Source organism: Oculina patagonica, chromosome 13 (assembly GCF_052425735.1).
Source record: "Oculina patagonica isolate OP01 chromosome 13, crgOcupat, whole genome shotgun sequence".
Classification (NCBI taxonomy): Eukaryota; Metazoa; Cnidaria; class Anthozoa; order Scleractinia; family Oculinidae; genus Oculina; species Oculina patagonica.
In genome coordinates, this window is record NC_135770.1 from 35,414,407 (window position 1) to 35,441,777 (window position 27,371).

The following is a 27,371-nucleotide window of genomic DNA, read 5'->3' on the forward strand; positions in this document are numbered from 1 at the left end:
TTTGCAAAAAAAAAAACAACAACAACAACAAACACGCGATTATCGAAAAAACTGAAACCCGTATTTATTCTACAGGCTTCCCACTTCTACATGTAAAATTTGAGTCGTTTCATGTTATTCGTCTTTTTCTTCGATGAACCTGTTTTCACATGACTGGTTTCTATATTTCAGCAGTACCGGTATTTGAATAAAAAAGCTAAAAGGTTTCAATTTCTCGAGATTTCTCTTGTACATGTCTTGTACCAAGTTTAGAAGCCTGGTGCAGTTTGAAAACATTTCTCTGTATGTTAATTCATTTTCACTACTGTGAAAAGTAGTCAGCAATATTGTATTCATGGGTGGTCTTTGGTGCGTTTGAGGTCTTTGTAGTCAGACATTTGGCTGTTATAATTAATTATGCAAGGATGTGCTGATAATCTGAACAAAGGCGACTGATGTCTATTACAAGGTTTAAGTAACTTTAAATTGAGAAGGAAGCACATAACAATTGCTAGAGAGATTATAAACATCTGCGTTGATTTACAATTTACAGAGACATCTGCTTTTGATAATGATTATTTACAAACTTTTCAAAATACTTTTTGTATAAAAGCATAGAATAATTTAACTAAGAGAGCTTTGTTTCGAGTCATAGCAAAGTGCTTGAGGAGTCAGTACTGGGTGAATTTTTGAAGTCGATTTTTCCCGGGTCTTTTCCTTCGAGACTTTTCGTAGCATTAAAATGAGGTTAATGGGCGGAAATAGCTTTTTCCAAAGTCACCAAATGGCTGCATTTACAAGTTAAATAAAGAAGCTGTGGTCACGTACTCGCAAACAAGTGTCTGATCCAAAGCCCCAAACAATGCCGCCAAGCGGAAATAGCCTAAAGCCATGGATATTGCGCGCCCACATAACCGGAAGTAACGTTGTTAACGAAGTCACCGACTAAGCGTCTGTGAAAACTCGTGTGTTCTTCGTAAAAGTTCGTGACTTGACGAGCAATCAGTTTCATGTCTTTTATCTGGTATTATTTTATTATTTTTGTTCTATTGTGTATTCATAGACGCACCTTCTTTCTTTTGTCTTAAAAGAATAGGCCCACTTGTTTTGGAAGTTGTTAAAAGGATTAAAAGACATTTTTGTCACGCCGAATACGAGCAGATGACATCACAGCCCGACTGGCGAGAACGAGTGGGGTCAAGAAGTCAACACACTTTTCGATCTTGTATTCGGAACTGACACAACGCGGTGTGAATTATTTTATAGTTCCGTTTGTCCATCATATGATGGGCAAACAAAATGCTTAACATTCTCATCATTGGAAGAGGATTTAAAAACGGACTTGGAAATAGGAAGGTTCAGTCATTAAGCGCAATTATTTCGTGAAACAGAAAACGTCTTCCCTCGCGCCCAGGAAAGTGAACTAAATGTTCTTCGACCACGACTTCTGGTTTTGAAGCTTTGCGAAGGATGGATAATTCGTCGAGAAGTAACGGTCCAGAAGTGTTTTCTACAGATGTCGGCGGCGAAAATGAGATTGACTACAAACAAAGATGTAAATATTTGGAAAACCAACTCGAGAAATTTCGGGAGCAGGCGGCGAAAGTCCGCGAAGTCATTGGTCAAAAGGTATGCGATTTCATGTGTTCTGTTGTCGCTTCTGTATTAAAATGGCATGCTGCTGTTAAATTTACTGAAAGTTTCCACTGTAAATCTATATTATTTGTTTCACTGTTTTTATTTTCACTGTTTTCTCTCGCGGTTTCGTAGTAATACAAGTTATCTCAAGAGAAATCTTCAGCCGCTCCACTCGTCTACAAATCAACCGTACGTCGGAATGTTTGTTTTCAATTTGTGTTCAACGGCTGGTAATGAATCGACTGCTGTAAATTTTCTGGAGATTGCGCTCTTAATTACATTCCACAGTTTTGTACAGAAAGACATGAATCCTAAGAACGTTTTTGTGGATGTAAAATAAGCTTAAGATTACATTAATGTAGAGTTAACACCCAAAGCGTCAACATAACCTCAACCGCCATCTCGACAAAATGAAATTTGAGTCGATTTCTTCGTGTTGATTCGATTCATTTCATTTTCAAAGAAACACGAAAATTCAGTTCAGTCGCCAGTTGAAGGAATTAAAAAGCCGTGCTAAAAACTCTTGCATTTTTACACGTACTCGCAATTTTGGAAATGGCTTTGAGTGGATCAGCGAGACTTGAATGTGAATTCTAATTAATTTGGCCGATCAGCTGATAATAGTCTAAATGAGTGTTTGCACACAAAACAGCATGTCTGACATTTTCCCAGATGCTGTAATTTCTACTTGTTTAGGGGTTAAAGGAAGCTATTTTTTTTCTCGCAATGTCATGTCGAAACGAGGAAACCACAGCGACGACTAGTTGAAAGATCCCGAGTTAATTGATAGATAATAAATGGTCGACATTTTTTGAACAAAATATTTCTGTGGATATTTCTGTAGGACAACGACGTTTAAATTTCTTCCTTATAAGACTAATATTGTTAAAGAGAATGACAGAATCATTATATTACAATCAATGAGTTGTAACTTGTAGTGCTTCATGTATGTTCTTGTAAAAGGAATGCGTGTGCAGGAATTGTATGTATATTAATATTGTTGTTTTTTCCTTATTTGAAGATAACTTTTGTGATACTTGTAAAACAGAATTGATGTTGGACTGTCTATATATGTGTACCAAGCCGTGAATTTGTTACGGATTTATGTCGCTCAAAATGATTTTTAGAAATCAATATCACAGTTTTATTAACACACGACAGTATATTTATAACTTTAGGTCTAGCGACATTTAAATATTGTTGTCTGCTACATGGAACATTAAATTTTATTTTCATAAACATGAGTCATAAAAGTTATTGTTTAGAAAAAATATCTTTCAGGTGAATTTGACTTGCATTTTTATCATTTTTTGAATCCAATTTTAACCTTTTATTATTAAAATTTATCCTATTATGTGGTATTGACCTTCTTTTCACATGAATGGCTAACAATTGTCGTTCCTCTTTATGTCAGCAATTTGTTTAGCTTGGCAGTGGTATAGGCCTTTTTAAGTTCTTTAAGTTTGTAGTGATACTCAAAGGGGCTTTGTCACAGATTTTAACAGTTAAGCCAAAATTTGTATTTGTGTGGTAGGAAACCTAAAAATAATAGTCTATTTTTATAAAAAAATTTTTGCTATTGTTAGAGAACTGAAACTGTTAACAAGCATCTTTGGCTGCGGATGGCTCGGATTGAAATGGATTGCAACTTGAAAAATTGAGGCTAAACCATTCAAGTTGTTTCCACACTTCTTCAAAGAATTGATATTTTTAGCCGAAGTTTGATTTCTATCCACAAATTAAGGTTATATCTTCCTTTTGATGTTTAAATATAATGTTTTCATGGGTTAAGCTACCTACAACTTATTAAAAAATCTGCAAAATCCCCATGATTTAGCTCCCTTAAACCCTTGAGAAAGTGTTCAAAATAAATGTGCTGGGGGTGTGTGCCTCTAATACAAGTTTGTCAAAAGTAACTGGCTTGACTTCATAACAATTTCTTGCCTCTACACTCTTGAGATCTCTTGACAACATGGCATACAGTAGAAATAGTTTCTAGTAAATTTTGGTCTATTATGTATATTGATACAGTGTGTCAAGTGAGCTGGATTAGTCAAGAAAATAGCTTATTATTTTCTCAGCTCACAAGAGTAATATTTTGACCCTTCAGTCAATTATCACAGCTTCTAAGTTGACAGAGTAAGGGTGCAATATCTCACGAGTAAGGCAAATTGATTTAGCTGTCTTATTTATCAAGAGACTGTCGACTTATTGTTTATTGGTACTTAAGATCTTTCAATTGTTTCTTTTCTAGATTATCATTGATAGAACATTATTTTTAACTATAAAAGACACAGTTTTTGACTTTGCTGAAAGTCTGTTCTGTGTAAAAACTGGTATGGACCTGCCAACCAAACAGATATGTAATTCTTGTTTTAACTGAGCATGGGGGCTGTGCTAGGAGAACAGTAGCTGGGATCTTTCTGGTATGGACTGAGCAAAGTAATTTAGGTCTGCACAAGAAAGACCGAGGAAGATATTCTCCCTGTACAGTCCCAAGCTAGTGAGAGTTTATAAGAAGTTTATTAGATGGCTCTTTGCCTTGCTGTTGCCCTCGTTCTGCCAGCCAGCTGGGCATTAACATTGCTTATAATGTTTGTCGGCATAGTCAGAATGGGAAATGCTGGCCCTGACCATTAGCCAAACACAGCGACATCATAATTATCTTAACAAGCCCTAACCACTAATAAATAATATGTTTAATTTTGTTCTACAAAGTTAAAAGACTTGGAAGAACAGTCAAGTAGTGCTCACACAAGAGCTGCAGAAACTGCTCAGCAGGTACTAATGAATAACATGAATGTTATGTTAGTATTATATTTACAGAAAAATACAAAATTCATTGACATGTCAGTATTGGCGAGAATGATTAATAAAGTCTTTTTTCGCTGGTATTACAAGGAAGGTTATTACAGGGACCGTGCAGCAAGAATTTGAGTGGGGGGTTAACTGCGAACGTGTAAGTGTGAGCCAACTAAAATTATAGGGGGGTCCGGGGCATGCTCCTCCGGGAAACTTTGGATTTCAATTTCTCCTAGATACCGGTAAAGCATTTAAAATTAAAAATTTAAACGTTCAGCGCTTTAAATTTTGTTGTAAAAGTATTGCTTAAAACGACAAAGTATTGCAATAAAGCAACGTTGCCAAACAAAACTTTTGATTAAACGATTCACTGGCCCTTTAAACCTTATATGTTGTATATAGACCCGAAGGTTTCTCACCATGTTGCAGTTGGAGTACTGGTAACTGAGATGTACCAGAACGAATAAAAACAAAAAGAAAATTTTTTTCTTTCATTAATAATAATAATAATTACAAATTTGTTGTGCGAAATTCCATACATAAATGTTCAAATGCGCATTACAAAAAAAAAAAAAAAAAAAAAATAAAAATAAAATAAAAATAAAATAAAAAAAAAAATAAAAAAAAAATATATATAAAATAAAAAATAAAAAAAAAAAAAAAAAAATTAAAAAAAAAAAAAAAAAAAAAATAATAAAAAAATATTCTTACAAAATGAATTACCTTTAACAACTGAACTTGAGGGCGCTCAGAAATGAAATGTTTTCAGTATTTTTTCGTTTTTTTTCTTAATTCATTATTATTTTTTTCTTGTTACTGTAAAAAAGTGGGGGGGGGGAGGGGCTAAAGCCCCCCTAGCCCCTCCCTCTCCACAGTCTCTGTATTAGAGGTTATTATAGAAGCTGCAAATCTAAGTTAGGGGTTCAAGCTGTCCTGCCCCTTTTAAGCAGGAGGTCACATCTTTATCCTGGGTCCCTCCTTTGAGGACCTTTGGATCTGCTAGCATTGAGAACATTGTGATTAGTTCAAGACATAAGTTATGGTTGTACATGTGTGTTTATCATTTTTAGGTCCAGCATTTGGAGACTTTGCTCAAAGTCAAAAATGAAACAGTTGCACAGTTACAGGCTGAACTTGAAAATGAGGTATGCTGCCGCTGACAATTTCTCATGTGTAGTGAACTGAGATTGTGCTGTGATAGAAACACCTTGATGGACAAATACTTGAATGATGTTTCTTAAATCTTTGACAGAAACAAAAACGAATTATTCGTGAAAGAGAAGTTGAAGATAAGGCTGCTCACATCAAAAACTGGATGCATAAAAAAATCTCTGAGGTATGGCACTTTTGTAATAATTTATTATACTTATGTCTGCTTGGTTTATATAGTGTGTTTGTAAAGTGTTTGGGATGAGGGGGTGAGACAGGGTAGGTAGTCTTAAGTCTTCATAGGGCTTCTCTGTGTTTTTCCTTAGTCAAAACTTCCTTTTGTTACTTAAGCTTCCAAAAATAAAAAAAGGGCAGCTTAGAGCCAAAGTGGCGCATACTGCTGGAGCTTATCCCGGTTTCCTTAGCATTAAGCAGCTAAGAGTATTTTTACTCCCCCCTGGATGGGATGCTAGTCCATCGCAGGGTACCCCCTCAGCAATATTTCGCCGGTACCCATTTATACACCTGGGTGGAGAGAGGCACTATGAGAGTAAAGTGTCTTGGCGTTGCCCATGAACACAACACAGTGACCCCAGCTAAGGCTTGAAACCAGAACGTTCGCTCCGGAGTCCGGCACGCTAACCATTAGTCCACCGGGCCTCCAAGTAAGGAAGAAGTAAACAACATTATTTTAGTTCTAGTGGTATAAAGGGTGAATTATTTTTACTTTTTACTATATCCAACAGTATGAAGACAAGTTAGAAGAAGTTAACAAAGAAAATGAACAGTTGAGGAGTTCACATAAACAAGCTATGGAGATGGTCAGGGAAATTGAGATGAAGCTCAACTTTTCTCAAGGTATGATTGTCAAGCAAGGTTCTCAACGAAATATTATAAGGTTAGGTCTTTTGCAAAACGTTGTCATGTGTATACTTGCTGATCATTAAAAAATGATCGTAAAATCAATTATGGATGCCAGTCTGTCAAATATAAAGAGGATGATGATGAAATTAGTATGACTGCAAATTTTGATACTGTTTATGTTTGTTTATGTTGTGGTGGTTTGAAGCTTGATGGAAAAGCTTGTCTGGTCCAGCAAGTTTTTTTGTTGATACAGAAAGTCTTTTTGCAGTTTCCAGTGATATGCCAACACTGAAATTCAATCCTCAACCAACAGTTTACGCTTTTTGCTACTGTCACACAAATGACAAGCTGTGAAACTACTTCCAATCATCAATTTCTGGAATCCATTTCAGAATATGACCATTTATTAGTTGAGTTGTAAGGTGATGTGACAGCTGGCTTCTGCGAAAAGCCTATTGAGCAGATTTCAGAAATGTTTTCCAGTCAAATTGTGTGATACCGTAGAATTCCGGTTATAAGCCCCCCCGCTTATAAGCCCCCCCGGTTATAGGCCCATCAACCTGGAAACAAAAAAATACATCCGATTATAAGCCCCCCGGATATAAGCCCCCCTCTTCCGGATGACAGTACTGAACAGGGCTAAAATAATGTTGCTTTTTGTGCGTTTTTAACTTAAAAACGTATTTCGATCTACACTCCCAGGGCTCGTTTCGAAACGTTTTTTTCATTCTGCTTATAAGCCCTCCCGGATATAAGCCCCCCCGCTTATAAGCCCACCCAAAAACCCTTACGAAGTTGTATAAGCCCGGGGCTTATAACCGGAATTCTACGGTATGTGTACAATATACAATGTATGTTTTTTTCTTTTTGACCAGACCAAGTATTGAGATTGTCCAGAGAACTTGCTGACGTTCAGTCTCAGTGTGGAGACTATTATGTTTTGGAATCTGGAACAGATCAAGGAGAATCTGACTTTCAATCATTTCTGACTGGAGAGGTTAGAAGTCCATCACCACTGGAATCGGCAAGCTCATTAAATACCACGCCAACACCCATGTCTCCAGATGAGCTGGCACAACCACCAGTTGATGACACCGACGATACCAGAACATTAATATCAGATCAACCAGCTGAAATAAAAATCAAAAGAACGTCAAGTGGCAAATCTCCATCTAAAATTCCTCGATTTGTGGGAAATTCTGATGACCCAAGAGCTGCGCAGATATCATATTACATGTCACTCAAAAGAGGGTTTAAGAGCCCAGGAAGTTCCCAAGCAAAATTTTTCATACAAGTACAAAACTCACATAATCCTTACATGCATTTAATGCGATCAGATAACTTGTCGCGGAATAAACTTTATGATAGCCAGTCTACTGTAGATTCAGAGTTAGAAGACAGTGCCTTTGAAACTTACTTACAACCTGGTGATCAAAGTATCGATGGAGAGCAATTTCATGCACAGCTTGGTGAATTAGTGACACTTCATTTAGAAAATCGGAGTTTAGCTCCAAGTGTTGCAAGAACTGAACAAGAGTCTTTGTCTGATAGTAGGTCGTCTGTTGGTTCTTTTACGGAACAGACTGTCTCTCCTAATCCAATATATCAAACTCTTGAACAAGAACTAGACACAGCTGAACAAGAATTAGACTCAGTACGAAATTGTTTAGATTCTGTCACAGAAAGTCAATCATCCGTGGATAGCGGCTTGCCACTTACACCACCCCCACCTCCAGTTCCTCCACGATTTGAGCCAGAAAATGTCATACCCCCACCCGTTCCTCCAGTGCCAAAGGCTAACCAGCGGGAACAGCCGCAGGAAGTGGTTAGAACAGAGTCTAATTTTACTAGTTACCTAGCAGAAGCAGAGCTTCAGAATGAGGAGGCACCTCACGTTAATGAAGAGGATATTTCAGCTGCATTGTTGGCGAATGGAATTCAATCCTGGATGTGGAATGATGATTCAGGTAACATGTGCATTTATTGTTTGAGACCACATTATTTTATTTCTGTTTGTTTTAGTTTTACAATACTCTGGGTACCAGAGTTTTTTTGCGGGGCGGCAAAAGAATGATCTCTGAGTAGGAACGTTGTTCTTGAGGCAAGTGAAATTTCTGTCAAACACTTGGTTGGGTGTTCTTCGCGAATGAAAAATAGAACCTCTAGCACCCAGCATAGTTCTATAAGGGACTGAAATTCAAAGTAGGATCAGGATTGGACATGCTGCAAATTTGTTACTGTTCAGTAATGTTGCACACAACATGTTTGTTTGAGCCTGTAGAGTGGAACAGTCAAAAGATAAAATAAAAGAAACTATGCAGACTACAAGCATATTTGTTGACTGTCAAGTTTTTGTTTTATAGTTGGCTCAGACTCTCCACCTTTTGGCACACTGGAGACCAATGCCAAAGACCTCAATATGCTAACGGTATGAAGGATAATACTGTGATAAATATACATGTCATGCTCCAGTATTGTGATTCCCCAGGAGACAATTCTATAAGAAATTTTTGAATTTAGCAAAAGTGAACCCAATGAAAATAGCAATTTTGAAGTCTAGTGACTAGAATTGTCTTGTACCTTTCCCCCTTCTCCCAAGCAACATGTCTTTCAGTTGAGGGTTATTGGTGAGTACCGGTAAGCATAATCTGTAAGGAAAAAGTACTTGTATTACAACTAACAGTAAATGAAGGGTTTGGTGCAAAAAGGGCTTTAGTGATTCCTGCAAAGAATGAACATTGCGAAGGAAACTCCAAATTTCACGTGTGGGTTTGTTGACATGTGTTGATCATGTGATTATATTTATTTTCGCTGGTTTCTGTTTCGTTTCTGAGAAAACCGTATGCAAATAACTTGGTTTTTCCAGTCGGCATCTTTAGGAATTCCTTTGTTTAATTGTAACAAAGGAACTCCAAAAGACGCCGACTGGACAAACCGGGTTTTTTGCATAGGTTATTTCTCAAAAACAAAGCAAAACCCAGCGGAAATAAAAACATGACAATGTTTTGTGGACGTAAACAAACCTAGGTGTGAAATTTGGAGTACTTTTGGCAATGTGAATTTTCAGCCAAAAATCACTACCGCCCTTTTTGCACCAAGCCCTTCAAATGTCACAAAAGGCTTATGTAGCTCATGAACCTGCCACACCCTTGCTAGAGGTTTCTCTTCACACACACAATTCTTCCTTTGGCCAAGAGATGTCAAAGTCCTGCCTTCAAAGTTTCCACTCTGATACCCAGTTCAACAGAGAGACTGTATTGAGTGAATGTTACCTGCATGCGAAAAACTCAAAACCTAGCAACAGCCAATCAGAGACACTACATAAATCTCTGCAGAGCTACATCATCAGTATAGAATTTTTGTGTTCAAAAGTCAAATATCTCTACAGCAGCATCACAGGAAGAAATTGAACATGCAGCCAATACAGTGGGAGACCTCTGTTTTGATCACACTAGCCACGCCCATACATTGCTTTGTCCTCAGGGCAAAGTTGACTACTATTTTACAGAATTATTTTTCAAGTTTTGTTAGTTTATTTTATTGATGCATTACTTCAACCATGAATTTTGAGTTAAGTTTATTTTATTTCCTAGTTCTTACAACATTTTTATTAGTTTGTTTCAACATGTTTTAATTTTAATTTTATTTTTAACGCACTTACAGGAACAAACCTGCCCTGTGTACACAACATTGAAAGGGGTATGTGCCTGCATCAGAATTAAATGCATACACATCTATAATTTAAACATAACATACCATGCTCTAGTCACTCATGTACCATACTCATAACATTGATACCCCTCTGAGTCACATACTGAAGTTAAGTTCAAGCACTGATAGCACTGGAGCATCCATTCCACAGGATTGGACAGACTAACATTTTATTGGTGTTGGCCAATACCCCTTTTTAAATGATACTTGCGTTAAGCTCCGGCTCTGATCAGTGACAGGTTCCTCCAATCACCAGAATTGAAAAAGACCTTACGTAATAATATGGACAGCTAGCCTATTAAAAATGCTACAAAAAACGGGAGTCGAGCTCCAATAACAAAGATTAAAAAAAACATTATCTGTAACCTTTTAACAATTTGGACAGTTGGCCTTTTCCAACTGTTGCAGATGTTGAAGTAGATTCTTTTACCTTCACCTTTTATACCCAAATCCTATGAAACCTGCCCTTTTGCTTTTTATTCAATCAACTCAGGAGACACTCAAGTTTGTACCCAGTCTTTTCCTTATTTTGTTCTGTTGTGTGCACAGCCTTAGAAAGTGAAATAAATAGTCACCATTTTTAAAATAGTACAGTTAGGCAAATGCACATGGTTGTGCAAAAATGAAGCACTTCTGCTTTAATTTCAAGATGGCCATGCATGTAAGTAACAAGTTAATGAATATGTGCAAAGTTCTCCAAAGTTATCAACCTCACATTCAAAAATTTGGCAGCACATCAAAGTACTGTCTGCAATCTAACCAGATATCTTCTTAAACGCCTGTCTGTGTAGCATCATTTTATTCTCAACATGGTTGTTAAAACTTAAGCTTATGTAGCTTAATTATTGCCAGCTTAGGTCATATTTCTACTTTTAGGAAACTACTATGATCTTATTTATTGTTAGCTTTGATTATTTTTTTAGATAATTTTGATTGCAATTTTACTACCAAACAGACCTTTAATTGAGTTGTTTATTTTCTTGATAAGAGAGCTTCCCAGCTCCGGAACACACCTTTTTCTGGGGAGTCGACAGACTCGTCTGATAATGAAAGCTCTGTGGGAGATTACTGCACACCACCAGATGAGCTGGCAGTTACTGAAGAACATTCAGAAGTAAAAGAAAGGACGGATGAGACTCTTGAAGAGACTAGAAAAGTGTTGAAGACTTGTGCTACATACACAACAGTCAGCTTGAAAAAGGTAAATGCTTAACAATAATAATTATATCCTGCGAGATCATGCGGAATATCGCCTGATACTTAGCTGACGAGGGCGTAGGCCGAGTAGGCTAAAATCAGACGATGGTCTTTTAGATTGAGCAGGATAATTGTTTTATTAATCAACAAATAATCAACTAAACCTATTTTGCAGATGGAAAAACTGTAATTATGCAGCGCTTTACAAGACTACGGATGAATCTTTGCAGCCTATGTATATTTAACAATTATCCTGCGAAATCGCGCGGAATATTGCCTGATACTTAGCCGATGGGTTAGCCGAAGAGGCCGTAGATGATATTTCGCAAGATTGAGCAGGATAATAATTATTGTTTTATTATTCAACAAATTGCCAACGAAACACATTTTGCAGATAGAAAAACTGTAATTATACAGTGCTTTACAAGATTTCAGACGAATCTTCGCAACCTACGAATATCGCAAGATATCTGTTATGTACGGATGACAGATAACGTTAACAATTTTGACCATATATGGGCAGCGCAATCATTTGTTGAATAATAACGCAGGATATCTGTTGTGTACCGATGACAGATCATGTTAACATTTTGACCATATATGGGCAGCGCGCCATTTGTTGAATAATAAAACAATGTATTGGGATCAAATATTTGCAGCATTACCAGCTGTTGTTAATGATAAGGTTTGCCTTAAACACCCAAGGGAAAACGGCAATGGGGAAGGTCTAGAACAACTTGGAGAAGGTCAGCGAAGAAAGAACTTAAGTCCAGGCACTTGACCTGGGATGAAATCCAAAAGGCAGCACAAGACCACTTCTGTTGGAGAGAGACTGTAGAGGCCTTATGTGTCCCATGGCATAACAGGGATGGATGATGTTGTTGTTAATGATATTTTTTAATGATTAACCAGTATTTTTTTCAAATACGTACATGTAGGAAGACCAAAGAAAGGAAGGCTATCTTACCAAACTTGGAGGCCGTGTGAAAAACTGGAAGAAAAGATGGTTTGTTCTTGGTGACGGGAAACTCTACTACTACAAGTCAGAGGTAAAAAGGTGTAAATATTATCACCAAGCTTTATTGCTGCTTTCTAAAAATTTCAGTTCACAGAGATAAGATCGAAGTAACTTACATGTATCTCTCATTTCGTTATGGCAACAACTTCCAATAATAGTAAATTCTTTCCCATTTCCAGAGATGTCTTAGATTCATCAGAAAAATTCCGTCATGACGACATACACACTGTAGGTCTGCAGTGATCTGTGATTGGTTGCTGCTTGCATGCAAAAATTCAAACTGAAAAACAGCCAATCGGAGACACTTTTTTAATCTTGTGATCAGTAGAGCTAAGTCATCAGCACAGAATTTTTCAGGGTTTATCTTAAACACCTTTCAAGCAGACATCGTTTTAGTCAGGCTAGATTGATTTTACTATCACAATAGTTCAGAATAAAATTCAAGACTAGTGAGCTGCTAGAGCTCAAGTTAGTGTCATTGATGTTCTGCATGTTGATGAAAGAAAGCTTTGATTTTGATTGTCTTAGCATGATGTGACCAGAAAACCCTTGGGTCAAATTCCACTGGATGGTACTTGCAGAATTGCTCGGACAGATGGTGCACTCACATTTGAAGTAAGAATCACAAGTTTGTGTTGGTAATATTTTTGTTAATACAATCAATGTTCACTGCAAAATAATGATTTATTTTAACTTGAGGTTGTCCATGCAGTAAAATACATCAAATGAATATCACATGTATGTGGTTCCAGAAATGTCCATACTCCCCCACGGAAGGGTTTGGAAATTCCTGGGGGTGGGAGGGGTCACAAAGGCCAAAAACGTTAAGGATATGTTTGAAGCTTAATTGGAATTTCCAGAGGGGTTGTGGGGGGGGGGGGGTCCTTAGGAAAAATCCCTTCTGTGGGGTAGGTATGCAGGGCTCGACAAAAACTTGAATTCCAGCTTGCCCTTGGGGCAAGTAACTCTCAAATTTTGCTTGCCCGGACACTTTTCCCCCTTGCCCAGGTTCTTAAAACTGATTAATAATTCATGAACCCCCCCCCCCCACACACACACACACACACACACACAAAAGAAACAAAACAAAACAAACATCATAGAAAATCAGACACTGGGTTACGAACTTTCAGGTAGAATCTTACCAGAGACACAATCCATGACAGATACATGACGTACAGTTCAACAGTTTTGGGGGTTTGCAATGGATTATAGGGCAATTTTCAAACATCTGCAAAACATGGAAGTTTGAAGCCCATATTTCTTGCAATGACAGCAAAACACACCAGGGAAATTGTGACCCTATTTGCGAAAACGACCCTTAAAGGAAAGGACCATTATACCATTTCATGTTTCAATGCATTTTCAAACATTGAGAACGCATTATGAAAACATTGTCAATGTGTTTTGGAATGTTGACAATGCATTGCAATGACCTCTTCAATGAAATGAAAATTCCGTTGAAAACCATTTCAAAACTGTTGCAAAACATTTGGAATGCGTTTTGAGACATTGGCAACACATTTCAACGAATCCGAAAACCATTGAGAACCATTTGGAATCAAATCGCTGATTGGAACAGTTTTTAATGCATTATAATTGTTGTTTTGCCTTACTTTTTGGGTGGCTGATTCTATGGAAAATAAAAACCAAAAACTTCACTTCATAAGAACCAAAACTTCACTGTCGTGAAGCCTTGTTCAAAGTAGCCTGTGTGTTTATTTAAGCTTCCTTTAGTTTTTGTAAAAGTTCATTTTATAACCTTTGTTTACCCATGACAAATAGGCCAAAAATGTACTGCTTTGTTTCAAAATCGTTGTTTTAGAAATTAAGTTAATTGATGGTTTGCCTGGGCCCTTGCCCGTCAGGCAAGTGAACATGAAAAGTCACTTGCCCGACAGGAAAATCCCCCCGTCCCGGACGACCGGACGGGGGTTTTGGTGAGCCCTGGGTATGGATGATTTATGGAACTAGACATATCATGTTTTATAAACTTTCCAACATATTCTGTACAACCAATGAAACTTAATTATTTGTTTTTTTTTTTGTTTTTCTGGGTCATTCTGCAACCAGCCAGATGTTCAGCTTATAAGAATTAACTAATATTTAATTTTCTGATTGATCAAGGTGGCCACACCCAAGAGGACTTTCTACCTAACTGGAGAGACAACAGAAATTGTTGATGGCTGGCTGAGAGGTAATAGAAAATGTTAGAATTAAAAATGTGTTCATCTTTCCATGCATTTGTTGTTCTTTTGCTCACTTACTCTGCCGTGTTTCATTAGTTTCTCACTACACACACTCTGCAAGACAAGGTTCAGAAAATATTGCACTGTGTAACATACAATGCTGCAGTGCAATGCAATGCATTACATTGCAGAAGACAAACTGACATTGTAAGACAGGTCATGGTGCTACACTTGCAGAAACTTGTCTTGCAATAATTTTGCCCATACATGTTAGTGGATTGTTTTCTTTTCCTACAACTTGTATCACCATTTGTAAGAAAGTTGAAGAACAGGTGCAAAAAAGGTTTCACTGTGTAATACTGTAGTTATATTTACAAGTTTGAGTTCTGTGTTTCAGTTTTACACAGTGTCATGAGAAAGTTTTCAAGCACTCCATTGTTTGCACAAGTAAAGGACAAAGAACTCATGAAAGGCTGGCTTACAAAGGTATGCCTCCTCCTTTGTTGAGTCAATTTTGCTGTGAACTTGCACTCTTGCCACTCTTGATGCCCTTAACTACTGTTTTCTTTAACTACAACCCTAGAAAGAAGAAGTTGGAACGCTTACGCAAAGAAGAGAAAAATGCGGATACTTGATGCTTAAACTTTCTCAGTGGTGCTAACAAACATTTTAAGAGGTCCCCCTCCCCCCTTTCAATGTTGAACCCATTGTGGCTAAAGATTGTCTGTGCAATATGTTTGGGAGCTCAACATTGAGAAGAGGAGGGGGGAAAGAAAAAATTAATTTGGTAATTGTGCCAACACTTTTGACGATGGTTGTAGCTATATATTTCAAAAGTTAAGCTTTTGAAATTTGAAACAGAGAATTCCAGAACGCTATGGATTCAGAAAAGTTTCAGTTGAACTGATCATAAACAGCCACCTCCCTGCAATGGCCACTTGCCTTTATTGCCAGGTTTTCCCTCCCCAACTGGGCACCCATCCATAAAGTGTCTGTTAGTACTGAACCCCCAAGGCAGTGTAATTAAGTGAAGAACAGCTCCCAGAATAACCTGATACCCCCAAGGCTACCCTTCTCCATTGTGGAAAAGAATACCTGGAAGTTTATAGTTCAAGCCTGCACAAAACTTCCCAAGCCTAAATTTGACTGGCAGACCCTCTAATGCTGAGGTAATTACACAACAAAGAGAGATCCATCTGTTATCTCATGTTTTAAGTAGAGTACTTTAGCCATTTGGACTGTTGAATAAATGATTTGGTTGTACACTAGGTTAAGCATGGCACTTCCAAGAGGTGTTGGAGTATTCTACATGGCCAATATCTTTGCTTCTACAAGAGTGAAGATGATAAGGTGGGTTGGTCTTGTGATGGAGAGAAAATGATGAGTCTTCTTATCAATCGTTATTTTTGTTTACTGTCTCTTTCGTACCAGTGATCGACAACAAATCGTTCTCAAGAAAACAGACTTGTATAAATAATGAATTGACTTTTCTTTGACCTCGCGCTCCCATGCACTCTCATTGACTCCCATTGAATCTTGTGCTTTTTTGTCAGCCTTCAACCTGCCCAAATTTCCAAGAGAGTCAACAAGCTAGATTATGCAAACTCTTGTGTTCTTGCAGCCCATTTCGCTGCAAGATGATAAGAAAGCCCTTTCATCTCTCAACTCCTTTTGACTATACTTCTCATTTTACCTGGCTTCTAAAACTCATTTAGTCCTTTTTGCTTCTTTTTTGGCAGGTGCCCTTCAGCATGACGCACTTGATTGACGTGATAGTCGATGAGTTGGAATCGCCAGACTCTGAGGATGGCGCCAAAGATGCTGATCCAGTTCCTTATCGTCACTACACACTGGTCATGAAATCACTCAAACAGCCTGCTAGCACTTACTTGTTGATTGATTCTAAAGAAGAAAAGGTACTTATTAGTTTTGATTGATATTCTGTTACCGGGTAGTCACTTTTATGATGACAAATACCTTTAATGTAGCTTACCATTAATTTTAATAAATTACTATTTAATTTCGTGTGGCCTTCAACATTAATATCATGACATGATATTAAGGTGGCCGTTTCTGTCATAGTGCAGATTGTAGAACAACCACATTAATTTTAATGAGGCAATTTTATTGCTATATTTATACCAGTTTTCAGTGTTATGTTCATAGCAACTATCTTTCGACATTCATCTTTCAACAACAAATGAGAAGATCACAATGAAATTATACCGGTGTTTGTTTCATGCAAATGAGCACAAGTTCAGAAGGACATGCTAGTGGGCTGTGATTGGCGGATTTCAATCTGTCTTGTTTGTTTAGCATGTTGAAAGATGAATCTCGAAAGATAGCCACTATGCATGTAACACTAAAAGCGGGTGTAAATTTTAATCATAAAAAAACTGATGTCACCTGAAACAGATTTTGAGTTTGACTTCTTTTTGTCATAGGATTCTTGGTTGTTTCATTTGAAAGTGGCATCAGGCAGCGGCATTGACGACATGGGAACAGAATTTGAGAAGAGCATTTTCCAACTCATTGCACAAGACTGTGATCCAGGTAATTACAAATTAATGGAGTCAGTAGACCAGCACTTTACTCTAGTTTCTGTTGCATAAAGCAGTTAGGAGGATTGTTACCCCTTCTGGATGGTATGCTAGTCCATTGCATCTTGTCAAATTGCTATAATAATTCACTAGTACCGACTCACAGTATATGAACTCTTGGATGGAGAAAGGCACTTTGAGAGTTTATTTATTTATTTATTTATTTATTTATGGATTCGTACAAGTACAGGTGCTTAACAATAGACATAAGTCCCCTACTTGGTTAAAACACCCACAAAGTTATGTGTCTGGACAAAAAAAAACCATTTAATTGACCTCAGACAGGGCTTGAACCTAGACTTGTCAAAACAGAATCAACTGCTGACAAATTTTCCTGCTTGATTGCTATAGTTGAGGTGCCGTTTACTTTTCCTTTATGAAATGTTTGACTAAACTCTGTTGTCCTTTTGTGGACAAACTATCCTCTATCTTTTCTTCTCTAATCCCAAGGACTAGAACATGCTTTATCTTTGCCTACTAATAAATAGCTCTCTTCTGATTTGTTTGTACACTACATTATTACAGAGAGTGAGACATGGAATAGCTATGTGTTGACGCACACTAAAGAGGCCATCACTGAACCGCTGACAACTCTTCCAACCAAGGAACTTGAAGCTGAAGCTCTTAAACTCTTCAAGGTTGGAACAGGACTGTATTTACTGATGTACTCGAGAAGTAAAAAGTTCAAAAATGAAAACAAAGACCAGAAAAACAAGTACAAAGAATATTTTTAAAAAAATGTGTTTGCTGGAATTTTTCATTGAACCTCAAATATATGGGAAATAATAGTCATGCATGCAGGAGTCTAGTGTCTGGAAGTACGCTCAGACATATTTCTCTGCAGCGTTAATATTCACTTGAGTGGCTGAAAGTAGCTGTGATGTCTGACCACATTTGTAATGTGAGAAATTTGGCTTCCAATGTTTCATATTACTATTTAAGTAGACTGTCTGTAAAAACCACTGATGGCCCAAACGCTTTAGTGTGCATGTTGTTTGACCTACTGTTCTCTCTCCCCAGTCCATCCATCTGTTCACCACGGTTCAGACACAGGAATCGGCCATTGACTATCACGTGTCACTAGCCCAGAATGCCATGCAAACTTGTCTTGATAACCCTGAGCTCCAGAACGAGATTTACTGTCAGCTGATCAAGCAGACATCAAAACACGTGCACAGGGGACCTGAGGACCTAGGGGTAGGTATTTTTCGTCACTCTTCCTCTCCATCCCTGCTTCGTTTGATTATCGTCCAGTTAAATTTGTTGGGCACTTCGTCCCCAGGCAGGGTCTAGCGGAAAAAAGACCCTGGAAACGAGATAGTGTGGAACTGTAACAAAAAGTTTTTTTTTCTCCTTAGCACTTCCTAGAAAATTGCGGTAAGTCTTCCTGGCTGAGGGAAGACTCATTTGACATCGCATCACAAGCCACTATTGATCTGCGTCCAGTGCAGGAGTTTGTTTATATCCAGGCGTGGCAACTCCTAGCTCTCTGCACCGCTCTTTTTGTTCCAAAGCAGAAATTCCTTCTCTTCCTAAAGGGCCATCTAAACAGATTTTCGACATTCAAGTAAGTAATAATTTTAACTAATTTTGAGTTTGGATGTTAATTGAGAGTACGAGAGTCCATTATGGCGCATGTGAGTTGCAGGTTGAATAAAAGCAAGCATTTTTGAAAGCGCGTGGACTCTAATTGACTCTCGTTCTGGTTTGATGCCGACTTAACCTTTTTATTGCTGAATTGATAGTTTTGAGAAATGTTGAGATGCTGGATTTGCCGTTCTCCCTGCTACAAAATGTTCAGTTCACACAGAGCGGCCTAACGCACCAACTCAACCCCGCCTTTAGTTTTCATTGCCTTGATTGCCTTATGAATTTGTAGCGTAATGTGAAAGATGTTTGTTAAAAAGTTATAAAAATACAAAATGAAATAAATTCTCTGTTAATATTTGTTGTATGATACCTACGTTTTGTTTTCAGTAATGACGTTTAGTTTTGGCTTGAAAGTACAATTTGAGACAAATGCTTCCATTTGGGAGCAGCAGTTTAGCGGGAAATGCACACGCACTTTTGAAAGCTGCCACTTGCTCTAAGGTCTTTTTGTTGGTTTTCTGAAGTTCTTAGCCAATCAAAGAGCCAACAATTACACGTGCAAATTGCTCATGTCGAGGCTGGTCAAAACTTATTGAAATAAGAAAGTACCTGATCACCAGTGTAACTCATAACATGAATTTCTTTTTCTTGGTCTTTTGTAGAACAAAACTAGGGAAATACGCCACTTATTGTATCAAGAGCTTAGAAAGGATCTTAGTAAATGGGAAACGAGAATCAAAACCGTCAAGATTGGAGGTAAGCAGAATGGATGCACATTGTCATCGCTGTAGTTTCAAGATTTTGCAAAGCTAAAAAAACCTTCCTAGATCATAGGATACTAAGCAATAATATGATTTCGTAGAACAGTAGTAGTCGACAAATGATGTAAATAGAGCGGTTTTCACTTGAGTGTCGAATCGAAAGTAATTCGCGTTTGCTTTGGTTTTGCTTTACTACGCTTGGTGATTGGTTTAAAAATCTTGCGCCATTTTCTTAGCCACTCAGAACTAAAAACAAAACTAATCGTGACTTGTTCACGCACGTTTTCCCGCGCTTCGTGCTTGCGACATGTATTTGCTTCGGGTTTGGATTGGCTCCGTGGATAGTTTGTGTACTTTGTGACCAATCACAAAGCTTTTGGTTTTACGACACTCAATCGAAAACTGCTCTATAATGGGAAGTGAGGATGATTAACGATGGCGAGGATGGCAATTGATAACAACAGGGAGAAATGAGAAAACGCACGATTTTCAAGTTTCAATCAGATTGCGTCAAACTTTTGTCATAACTTATTTTGCTTAAACGAGGAACTAAGTTAGTAAATTAATTGTTTTCTAATAATTTTATCATTGAATTTGAAATCATGCAGGTTTAAGTTCAAAAATTTAGTTTCCTAGAATTTTACCCAGTTTCTCTGCTTGTTATAAGTTCTCGGATTAACTGTTTTGTTGCTCTGATCTTGATGTTTGCAGGTTCTCTCTGTTCTACTCCGAAAGCCGTACGATCATTCCTGTCTCATGAGTATTCCTGTCCATTTTATTGACGGAACAAGTCAAGTAAGTAACAATAGATCAGCAAAAGAATAATTTAACGACAGCCAAGGTATTTGAAGAGTTCAAACGGCTTACATATGTATGATAACATATATTTTTTTCGTTTTTTAGGTGTTTGGTTTTGATGGTTCGACCACCATTCAAGAATTCTGTGAGACAGTCAATAGAGTAAGTGACAGCCAAGCATTTCTCTAGTCTTGATACTTCTTCGATGACATATATCATTGCAACGTGCTAAACAGAAGTCCTTTTGTCTCGCCACACGAGCTTTCGGCAGGAAAGACGTGGAAAAGTCATACTTCAGTTTCCGGCCGTGGGCATGAAGCGACTACGAGTATTACTATTCCCCCTGGGATGGATGCTAGTCAAATCCACCGCAGGCTACACCCCCCCTCCCCTCCCCTCCTCCCAACAGTTTGCCAGGTTTCCCAACTGACTACATTTGCTCGAACCTTGATCTCTCAGTCCATGTAGGTCATGGCAGTTTGCTGCTATTTTGAGTTAAAGCGGGGATTTTAATTTCTTTCAGGTGGTTGGCATTCGGACTCCTTCAGAGAGTGGTTATGCGCTCTTCACAGATAATCCTGTCAACTTAGTGGAGCATTGCTTACAAGCTAGTGTCAAGGTTCGTATTAAGTGAGATTTTGTTCAACTCAGTATCAGGCTGTCTAGAGAAGCCACTTTATTGCAGTGACTGACCGTATATGCTGCAGGACTACATTTTCTCTCTTTCTGCTGTATAGTGTTTGTTTTTGGACATTGCACGGTCGAAGAAAATAGAGAGCAGTCCAAGATGTGCACTAGAAATGATTCCGTTATATCTTTCTACAGCTGTGTGACGTGATTTCAAAATGGGAACAAGCGTTGCGGAGTCAAAGCCAAGGGAAACTGGACACTAGTAGGATGATCAAGCTCACTTACAAAAACAGGTACGTCTCCCCTGTAGGACCTGCTTGACCTGTTTGAGGATCTGTACCATGTTATGCTGATTTTCCAACAAATAGTGTAAAGAATAATAATAAATAAATAATAAAATAAATTACCTTTATTTAGACACGGTAAGGATTAAAGCTATAAGCTTGTGGGGCCGTGTATTCCCGATCGAATTGGAATTTGGAAGTGTTGGTTTTTGTGGAGGGAGGAAAACCGGAGAACCCGGAGAAAAACCCTCGGAGCAAGGACGAGAACCAACAACAAACTCAACCCACATATGACGCCGGGCTGGAATCGAACCCGAGCCACATTGGTGGGAAGCGAGCGCTCTCACCACTGCGCCATCCCTGCTCCCCATGAAATGTTATTGGTTGTTACAGTCTATTCTTTTTTGTTACCGTAGGTTATACTTCAAGAGCCTCAGCAGTGGAGAAACAGAGAAAGAAAAATACTTCCTTGTTTTGCAGGTGAGGGTCTCCTATTCTTATTAATGGGGGGGAAACATTTCTTCTATCAATCTTTTTCTTCTTGTGGGAGCCATCTTGACTTAATGCCGGATTAGCTCATCACACCCCGGATTATGTTGTGTTCTTGGGTAAGACACTTGATTCTCACAGAGCGTCCTTCTACCCAGGAGTATAAATGGTTACCGGCAGCCTGAAAAAGAAATGCTGGGGGGGAAGCCTGTGATGGACAAGCATTCCATCCAGGGAGGGGGGGGGGAGGGGGGGGGAGAAGAAATACCCTAAGTCTCTTCATGCTACTGAAACCTGGATAAAGCCAGAATTAGTGAGCCGCCTGACTCCTCAGATCTGTTGGACTATAACAGGCCTTATTAACCCTGTCTTTCTGAATTGCAGTCAAACGTAAATGTTGTGAAGGGTCGATTTCCCGTCAGCAAGGAAATGGCGTTGGAGTTTGCAGCTCTCATGGCTCAGGTATTTTCATTTCTTGCGTCGTGTGTTCGTTCTGCTTTCTAATTTACCTGCTTGTCTATCGGATGTTTTGAGCAAGATTTTTTTTTGTCTTTAGATCACGTACGGCGATTACAGAGCTCATAGTAATTCACTGCCGAGCAAAAGAATCGAGGTAGTTATCTCCAAGTTCTGTGCCAAGATGATCAGAGAAGATTCTGGAAAACGGTGAGTGAGTGAGCAGATAGTCAATGCATGACGGTTTATTTTTAACAAGCATAAAGAACTAATTTGCGTCCTGCCAAACTGCAAATTACCTCAAATTGAAGGAGAACCTCGACAAAACAGTTACTAAGGAAGAAAAACAAGAAAGCGGTAAGGATTAACTCCGAAAAAAAGGGCCGGCAGGGATGGCTTACACTAGGAAAGATTAAGACGTATTAGAAACGACGGATGGACCGGAGCTTCATATTTTTTTCACACTGATTTGAGGCTCTCTTTATTCATTTTCAGTGCACTCACATTGCGCATGGCCGAGAAGTGGTCGACGCTGCACGGCTGGAGTTTAAAAGAGTGTGTGGACAAGTACCTCGAGAATGCGCGTCGATGGCCGTTTTTTGGCTGCAGGCTTTTTCAGGCGCAGGTTTGAGATACATGTCTTGTGTTCAATAATAAATCCTAAAGCTAAACCTTGAGCGAGGGGTAGAGCTTGTCAAATAACTTGACAGCCGCGGCATAATTATTGTTGAAGTTTGGTACACATAGTGAGACTGAAACTAATCGATTATGTTGAATGAACGATTAAAATCACTGAAATCGGGATGTTTGTAAACAGACGTCTCTATTTATGCGTTCCATTTTTTCCTCCGCTCAAGAGAAAAAAAAATCCCATGCTAATGACGTAGAACTGCAGAAATCCGTGTGGCGCCTCTGATTGGTTGTTGCTTGCGCGCGAAAGCGAGCATTAACCAATCAGAGACACTCTACGTATCTCTGTGGAGCTACGTCATCAGTGTGGAATTTTTTTGGTCAACTCTCAAACGTCTCTCTTACGGGAAAAGAATTGACTGTGCGAAGAGAGATGCTATTTTACTCAACTCAGGCTAACTTGACCGTCAGTCGTTCGCAAGCCTGTTGCCTTTGGCTTAGAAGGAGCTGCACCATGCAGCCCTTTGTTGTTAGCTGCTAATAGTAAACTGTTTTTTTTTTTTTCACAGCAAAAGCACACAGTCTCAGCCGCGAAGAAACGAACTACAGTGACAGAGAGTACTCAGCCAGTTTGGCTGGCAGTGGAAGAAGACAGTATAAATATTCTGGAAGGACAGAGCTTGGTAAGTCTGCCAGCTTATCGTTCGGAGTCGCAGATTCGTAATTTCATTATTTTAAACCATCACTGCCATGAAAGGACAGATTAAAATTACTTGCGCATTCTTCACCAAGAGTTGAAGCGAGAAGTCATAAGTCAATTTTCCGACCCCCCCCCCCCCTTTCTCTAAAACAATGTTGAAATATTGTGCCACAGTGGATAGGTTACATGGAAGTAAGGAGGTGAAGGGAGGGGAGGGTGAGCACAAAGACAGTTTCTCGACAATCATTCAATCCATCAAACTTTATTTACCGAGGGTGATACGTAATAGTTTAGCAATTAAACTATTACGAAGACTTTTGATCAGGATTGTTGTCCACATTTACAGATTACCCCGCTTGCATTTTTTGTCAAGTGTCCTTGACATTTTGCACCAGCCATTTCAGTCCCCAGGGCATTTATGACGGGCACCCTCTGGCTCTGGATGAGTTAGTGAGATATTCATGAGTTTGTTTGTTTGTTTGTTTATCAGCGGTTGATGTGCCGCTATAGATACAAGCACGTGGTCACGTTTGGCGGCTGGAAAGAGGACTTCATGTTAGTAGTTAACCAATCCATTATGCGGGGGGGCAACACAGTGGAGCAGGGAACACAGAGACTGCTGTTTGTAATGTCCAGAGGAAAGGTAATCTATAATAGGAGATCAATTCTTCTCATACATACACACATACATAGCTTTTTGTTAAGGCAGGTCTCGTAGGGCAACCATAAAGGCTGGTGTGGACCTGCCATTAAATAATACACTAACTAAACATATAACTATTAATGAAAAAGAAATATAAAAAAGAATTAAAAATATATGAAGTCAGAATCCTTGGAATTAATCAAGCAGGCCTCTTTCTCAAACTGGATTAGGTCTATGGATCTAGAGACACGTTTAAGATTTGCTTTGAAAAGCTGTAAGGAGGCAGCGTTTCTGATGTTTCTCGGGATTGAGTTCCATACAATAGGCCCACGATATCTCACGCTGTTTCTTCCAAGTAAACTATTGTAACGTACTAGAGAAAAGTCATTAGAGCGCCTTAATTTATAATTATTATCGTCGTAACGTGTTCCAAGCAGGGATGTAATTCGATCAGGTAGAGAGATTGTACACCTGGTACATAATGGAAGCAAGCCTTCGCTTGTAAATATAATTCAAAGGCTTCCATTGGTTGCATACCTTTTTGGAGCCTTACTGTTGAACAGACTGGCTCTTAGCTCCGTTTTCTGTATCACAAAGCTCCTAGAAAAAAATCCCCAGGATGGGATACTAGTCCATCGCAGGATACACCTCAACATTTTGTCAGATTTCCCTTACAGTTGGGCAACATTTGAAAAGAGTCACTTTGAGATGAAAGAACTCCAAGAACTCCAGCCAGGCCTAGAACCCAAACCTCTCGATCTGAAATCTATTGCACTGACCACTGGATCATACACCACCCCCCTCTAAGAGCTTTCCGTTATTAGCAAAACCTAAGGAAATGGTCAAAACTATTGTATTCAGACAGGACCCACCACTCTGCAAAAAGACAGGTAGTCTCTTCATGTACCCCCTTTCCCCACCTTAAAAGATGGTGTCTTGTTTGTATAGCCCCCACTCTGTCAGGAGTAGTAACTAAGAAAAAGATTCAAACCTCCTTGTGCCATTTCTCCAGCAATACAAGCTTCATGCACACCTAATATGAAAGTCTCAACTCAAATTTTAAGGCCAATAAATTTTGTCCATTTGGCTTACCAGACAGGTGGCATCTTGCATAGCCCCCCCCCCCCCTACCCCTACACAACGTGGGTCCTCGTCGAGTACACTTGTTATGACCACTTCCCCTACTTTGTCCCCAATTAAAGAAAATACATTGCTCACACTTGTCTCTGTTACAGATTTTGGAACTCACCCTGCTGATGGCGAGCTACATCAACGCCATTATCCGGCAAAAAGGGATAACATGCGAGGCCCCGGGTACGCCTGCAACCAGACAGGGAGTGGACGTCAAGGTCTGGGACCTAGAAAGTGCCGAGTGGCCCATAGTTCCTGGCTCCACTGTCGGACTACTATGACGTCACTGATGAGCTAATCAAGTGTAGTTAATATTTTTGATCGATACCGGATAGTAGTCATTACTAGGCTGTTGTAAATACGAGCTAGTTCTTAATGAAGAGGAAAATGTTTATTCCAAAATGGCACTTTTTGTCTTCACGCCAATGAAAAGGTAGCACAAAGATATATTATTCACCAAACTTTCAGCTTCCAAACAGTATTCAAACCCTATGAAATCCTTGTCTGAAGAAGTTCAAAAATTGAGAACCGGCCGCCGCCATCTTGGAGTAACTTAGCAGCCTGGCGATATATGCGTGACGTGAAAGAGCTCAACTTTTACTATCTCTTGGAGCTCAGTTTGTGCAAAATGATGCTGCACAAACAGGCATTTCGAAAAACTGCCATTTTGGAATGAACTTCTCCTTTAAGGTCTAGGTAGGCTAAGGTCTAGGGAAACGTTGTTGTGTTGTTTGATCGTATTACCCTGTCTACTGCTAAAAGTTTTTTTTGTCGGCAGTTGAAATTTTGACCTCGTGTCTGACGAATGTTGTTCACTATTACGTAGGCTCGATTTCCAGCCGCATTTCGGGGAAATGAGCACTCGGTTGGAGGAGCAAAGACCGGACTCGAGAAGGCGGCGGAAATCGAGCCTGTTCATTACGCGGAATCTACTTTTCCACGTTTGCAAAATCATATATTGATCGAAGCATATTATCACAGATTATGTACAAAAATGTAAAGAAATAACTGTTTTGTTGTCTTTCACCGACCGTAGTAATTAAAGTATTGGAGCCAAGCTCAATGTACATAGCTGTTACATGTAGAAGTTATATTTTACTGCAAATCAGAGCAGTATTCAGGTACTATTAATTAAAAGTGATAACTACCTTGCTTTTATTTCACTACGAAATGGCGTGAATTTCGTGTTCCTATCGACGGTACAAAAGTAAGCTGGTTATTGCTGATATAAACTCAAAATATTAGCTCGCAAAAACGCTGATTTTAAAAGTTGATAAATGTTTAAAAATATAAAACGTTAATTCCAATAATGAAAATAATTTAAATTTAGCGTAAGCAAAAGTGAAAAATTTATGGCCTTCGTTCAAACTGGACGAATTGTATATTTATCTGCGCCAAAATTTTTTTTTATTTTTTTTTTTATTTTTTTTTTTTTTTATTAATTTTTATTGATTATCAAAAAAAAAAAAAGAAAATTACATACATAGATACACCAAAAAAGTAAAATAACATTTGTTTTTCTAAAAAAAGAACAGCAAAAAAAAAAAAAATAATAATAATATACCTACACAGAAGAAGAAAAATTACATGTGTAAGGTTGATTATAATAGGATTCGTTATAGTCCATAAACTAAAGTGACATGTGCAAACTAGGACGGGGAAGTGAAGGGCTGACCGACATTGATAAGAGATTAAGAGATTAAACATCTAAATTACCTACACATTTCCTCCATTTGGCATTAAAAATGTGTTCCTTATTATTAGATTTCATAACTATAGATTCAGTTTGATAAATGTATTTTAGTTTACTATTAAATACTCTTAAGGAAGGACGAATTGATTTATTACGGCAGTCATATATATGTTGTTTAGCAATGAGTAAAAGGTGGTTGAGTAATAGAAAATCTTCATTTCTTTCCCAAATTCCCAAGAGCTTATCTATGTCGGTCAGTTCATCTAAGCTTATGTTCAATTTATTACACCAAGAAATGAAATCCAGCCAGAATTTTTCTGTAGCATGACAGTAAATAAATAGGTGTTCGAGGCTTTCGCTCTCTTTATCACAAAAGGTACATAAAGCGGAAGGTTTCAAACCAACTTTGTGAAGAAAGG

The 27,371-nt window shown here is 38.5% G+C and overlaps 1 protein-coding gene across 2 annotated transcripts; it reads left to right on the plus strand.

Moving 5' to 3' along the window:
• Window positions 1-1,110: 1,110 nt before the first annotated feature.
• Window positions 1,111-25,642, plus strand: LOC144635782 (pleckstrin homology domain-containing family H member 2-like). Of its 2 annotated transcripts, XM_078494878.1 has the most exons (31): window positions 1,111-1,608; window positions 4,336-4,398; window positions 5,490-5,564; window positions 5,672-5,755; window positions 6,315-6,426; window positions 7,308-8,399; window positions 8,796-8,860; window positions 10,096-10,131; window positions 11,132-11,344; window positions 12,279-12,389; window positions 12,887-12,973; window positions 14,486-14,555; window positions 14,945-15,033; window positions 15,817-15,897; window positions 16,287-16,463; window positions 16,992-17,100; window positions 17,673-17,785; window positions 18,168-18,344; window positions 18,506-18,714; window positions 19,400-19,493; window positions 20,210-20,293; window positions 20,402-20,458; window positions 20,820-20,915; window positions 21,122-21,219; window positions 21,627-21,690; window positions 22,084-22,161; window positions 22,256-22,365; window positions 22,651-22,780; window positions 23,355-23,468; window positions 23,976-24,128; window positions 25,364-25,642. In XM_078494878.1, the coding sequence occupies exons 1-31, from the start codon at window positions 1,450-1,452 to the stop codon at window positions 25,538-25,540; spliced, it is 4,377 nt and encodes a 1,458-aa protein (XP_078351004.1). In that variant the 5' UTR covers window positions 1,111-1,449; the 3' UTR covers window positions 25,541-25,642. The 2 variants fall into 2 exon arrangements, with proteins under 2 accessions (XP_078351004.1, XP_078351005.1); XM_078494879.1 differs by lacking the exon at window positions 4,336-4,398.
• The last annotated feature ends 1,729 nt before the right edge of the window (window positions 25,643-27,371 follow it).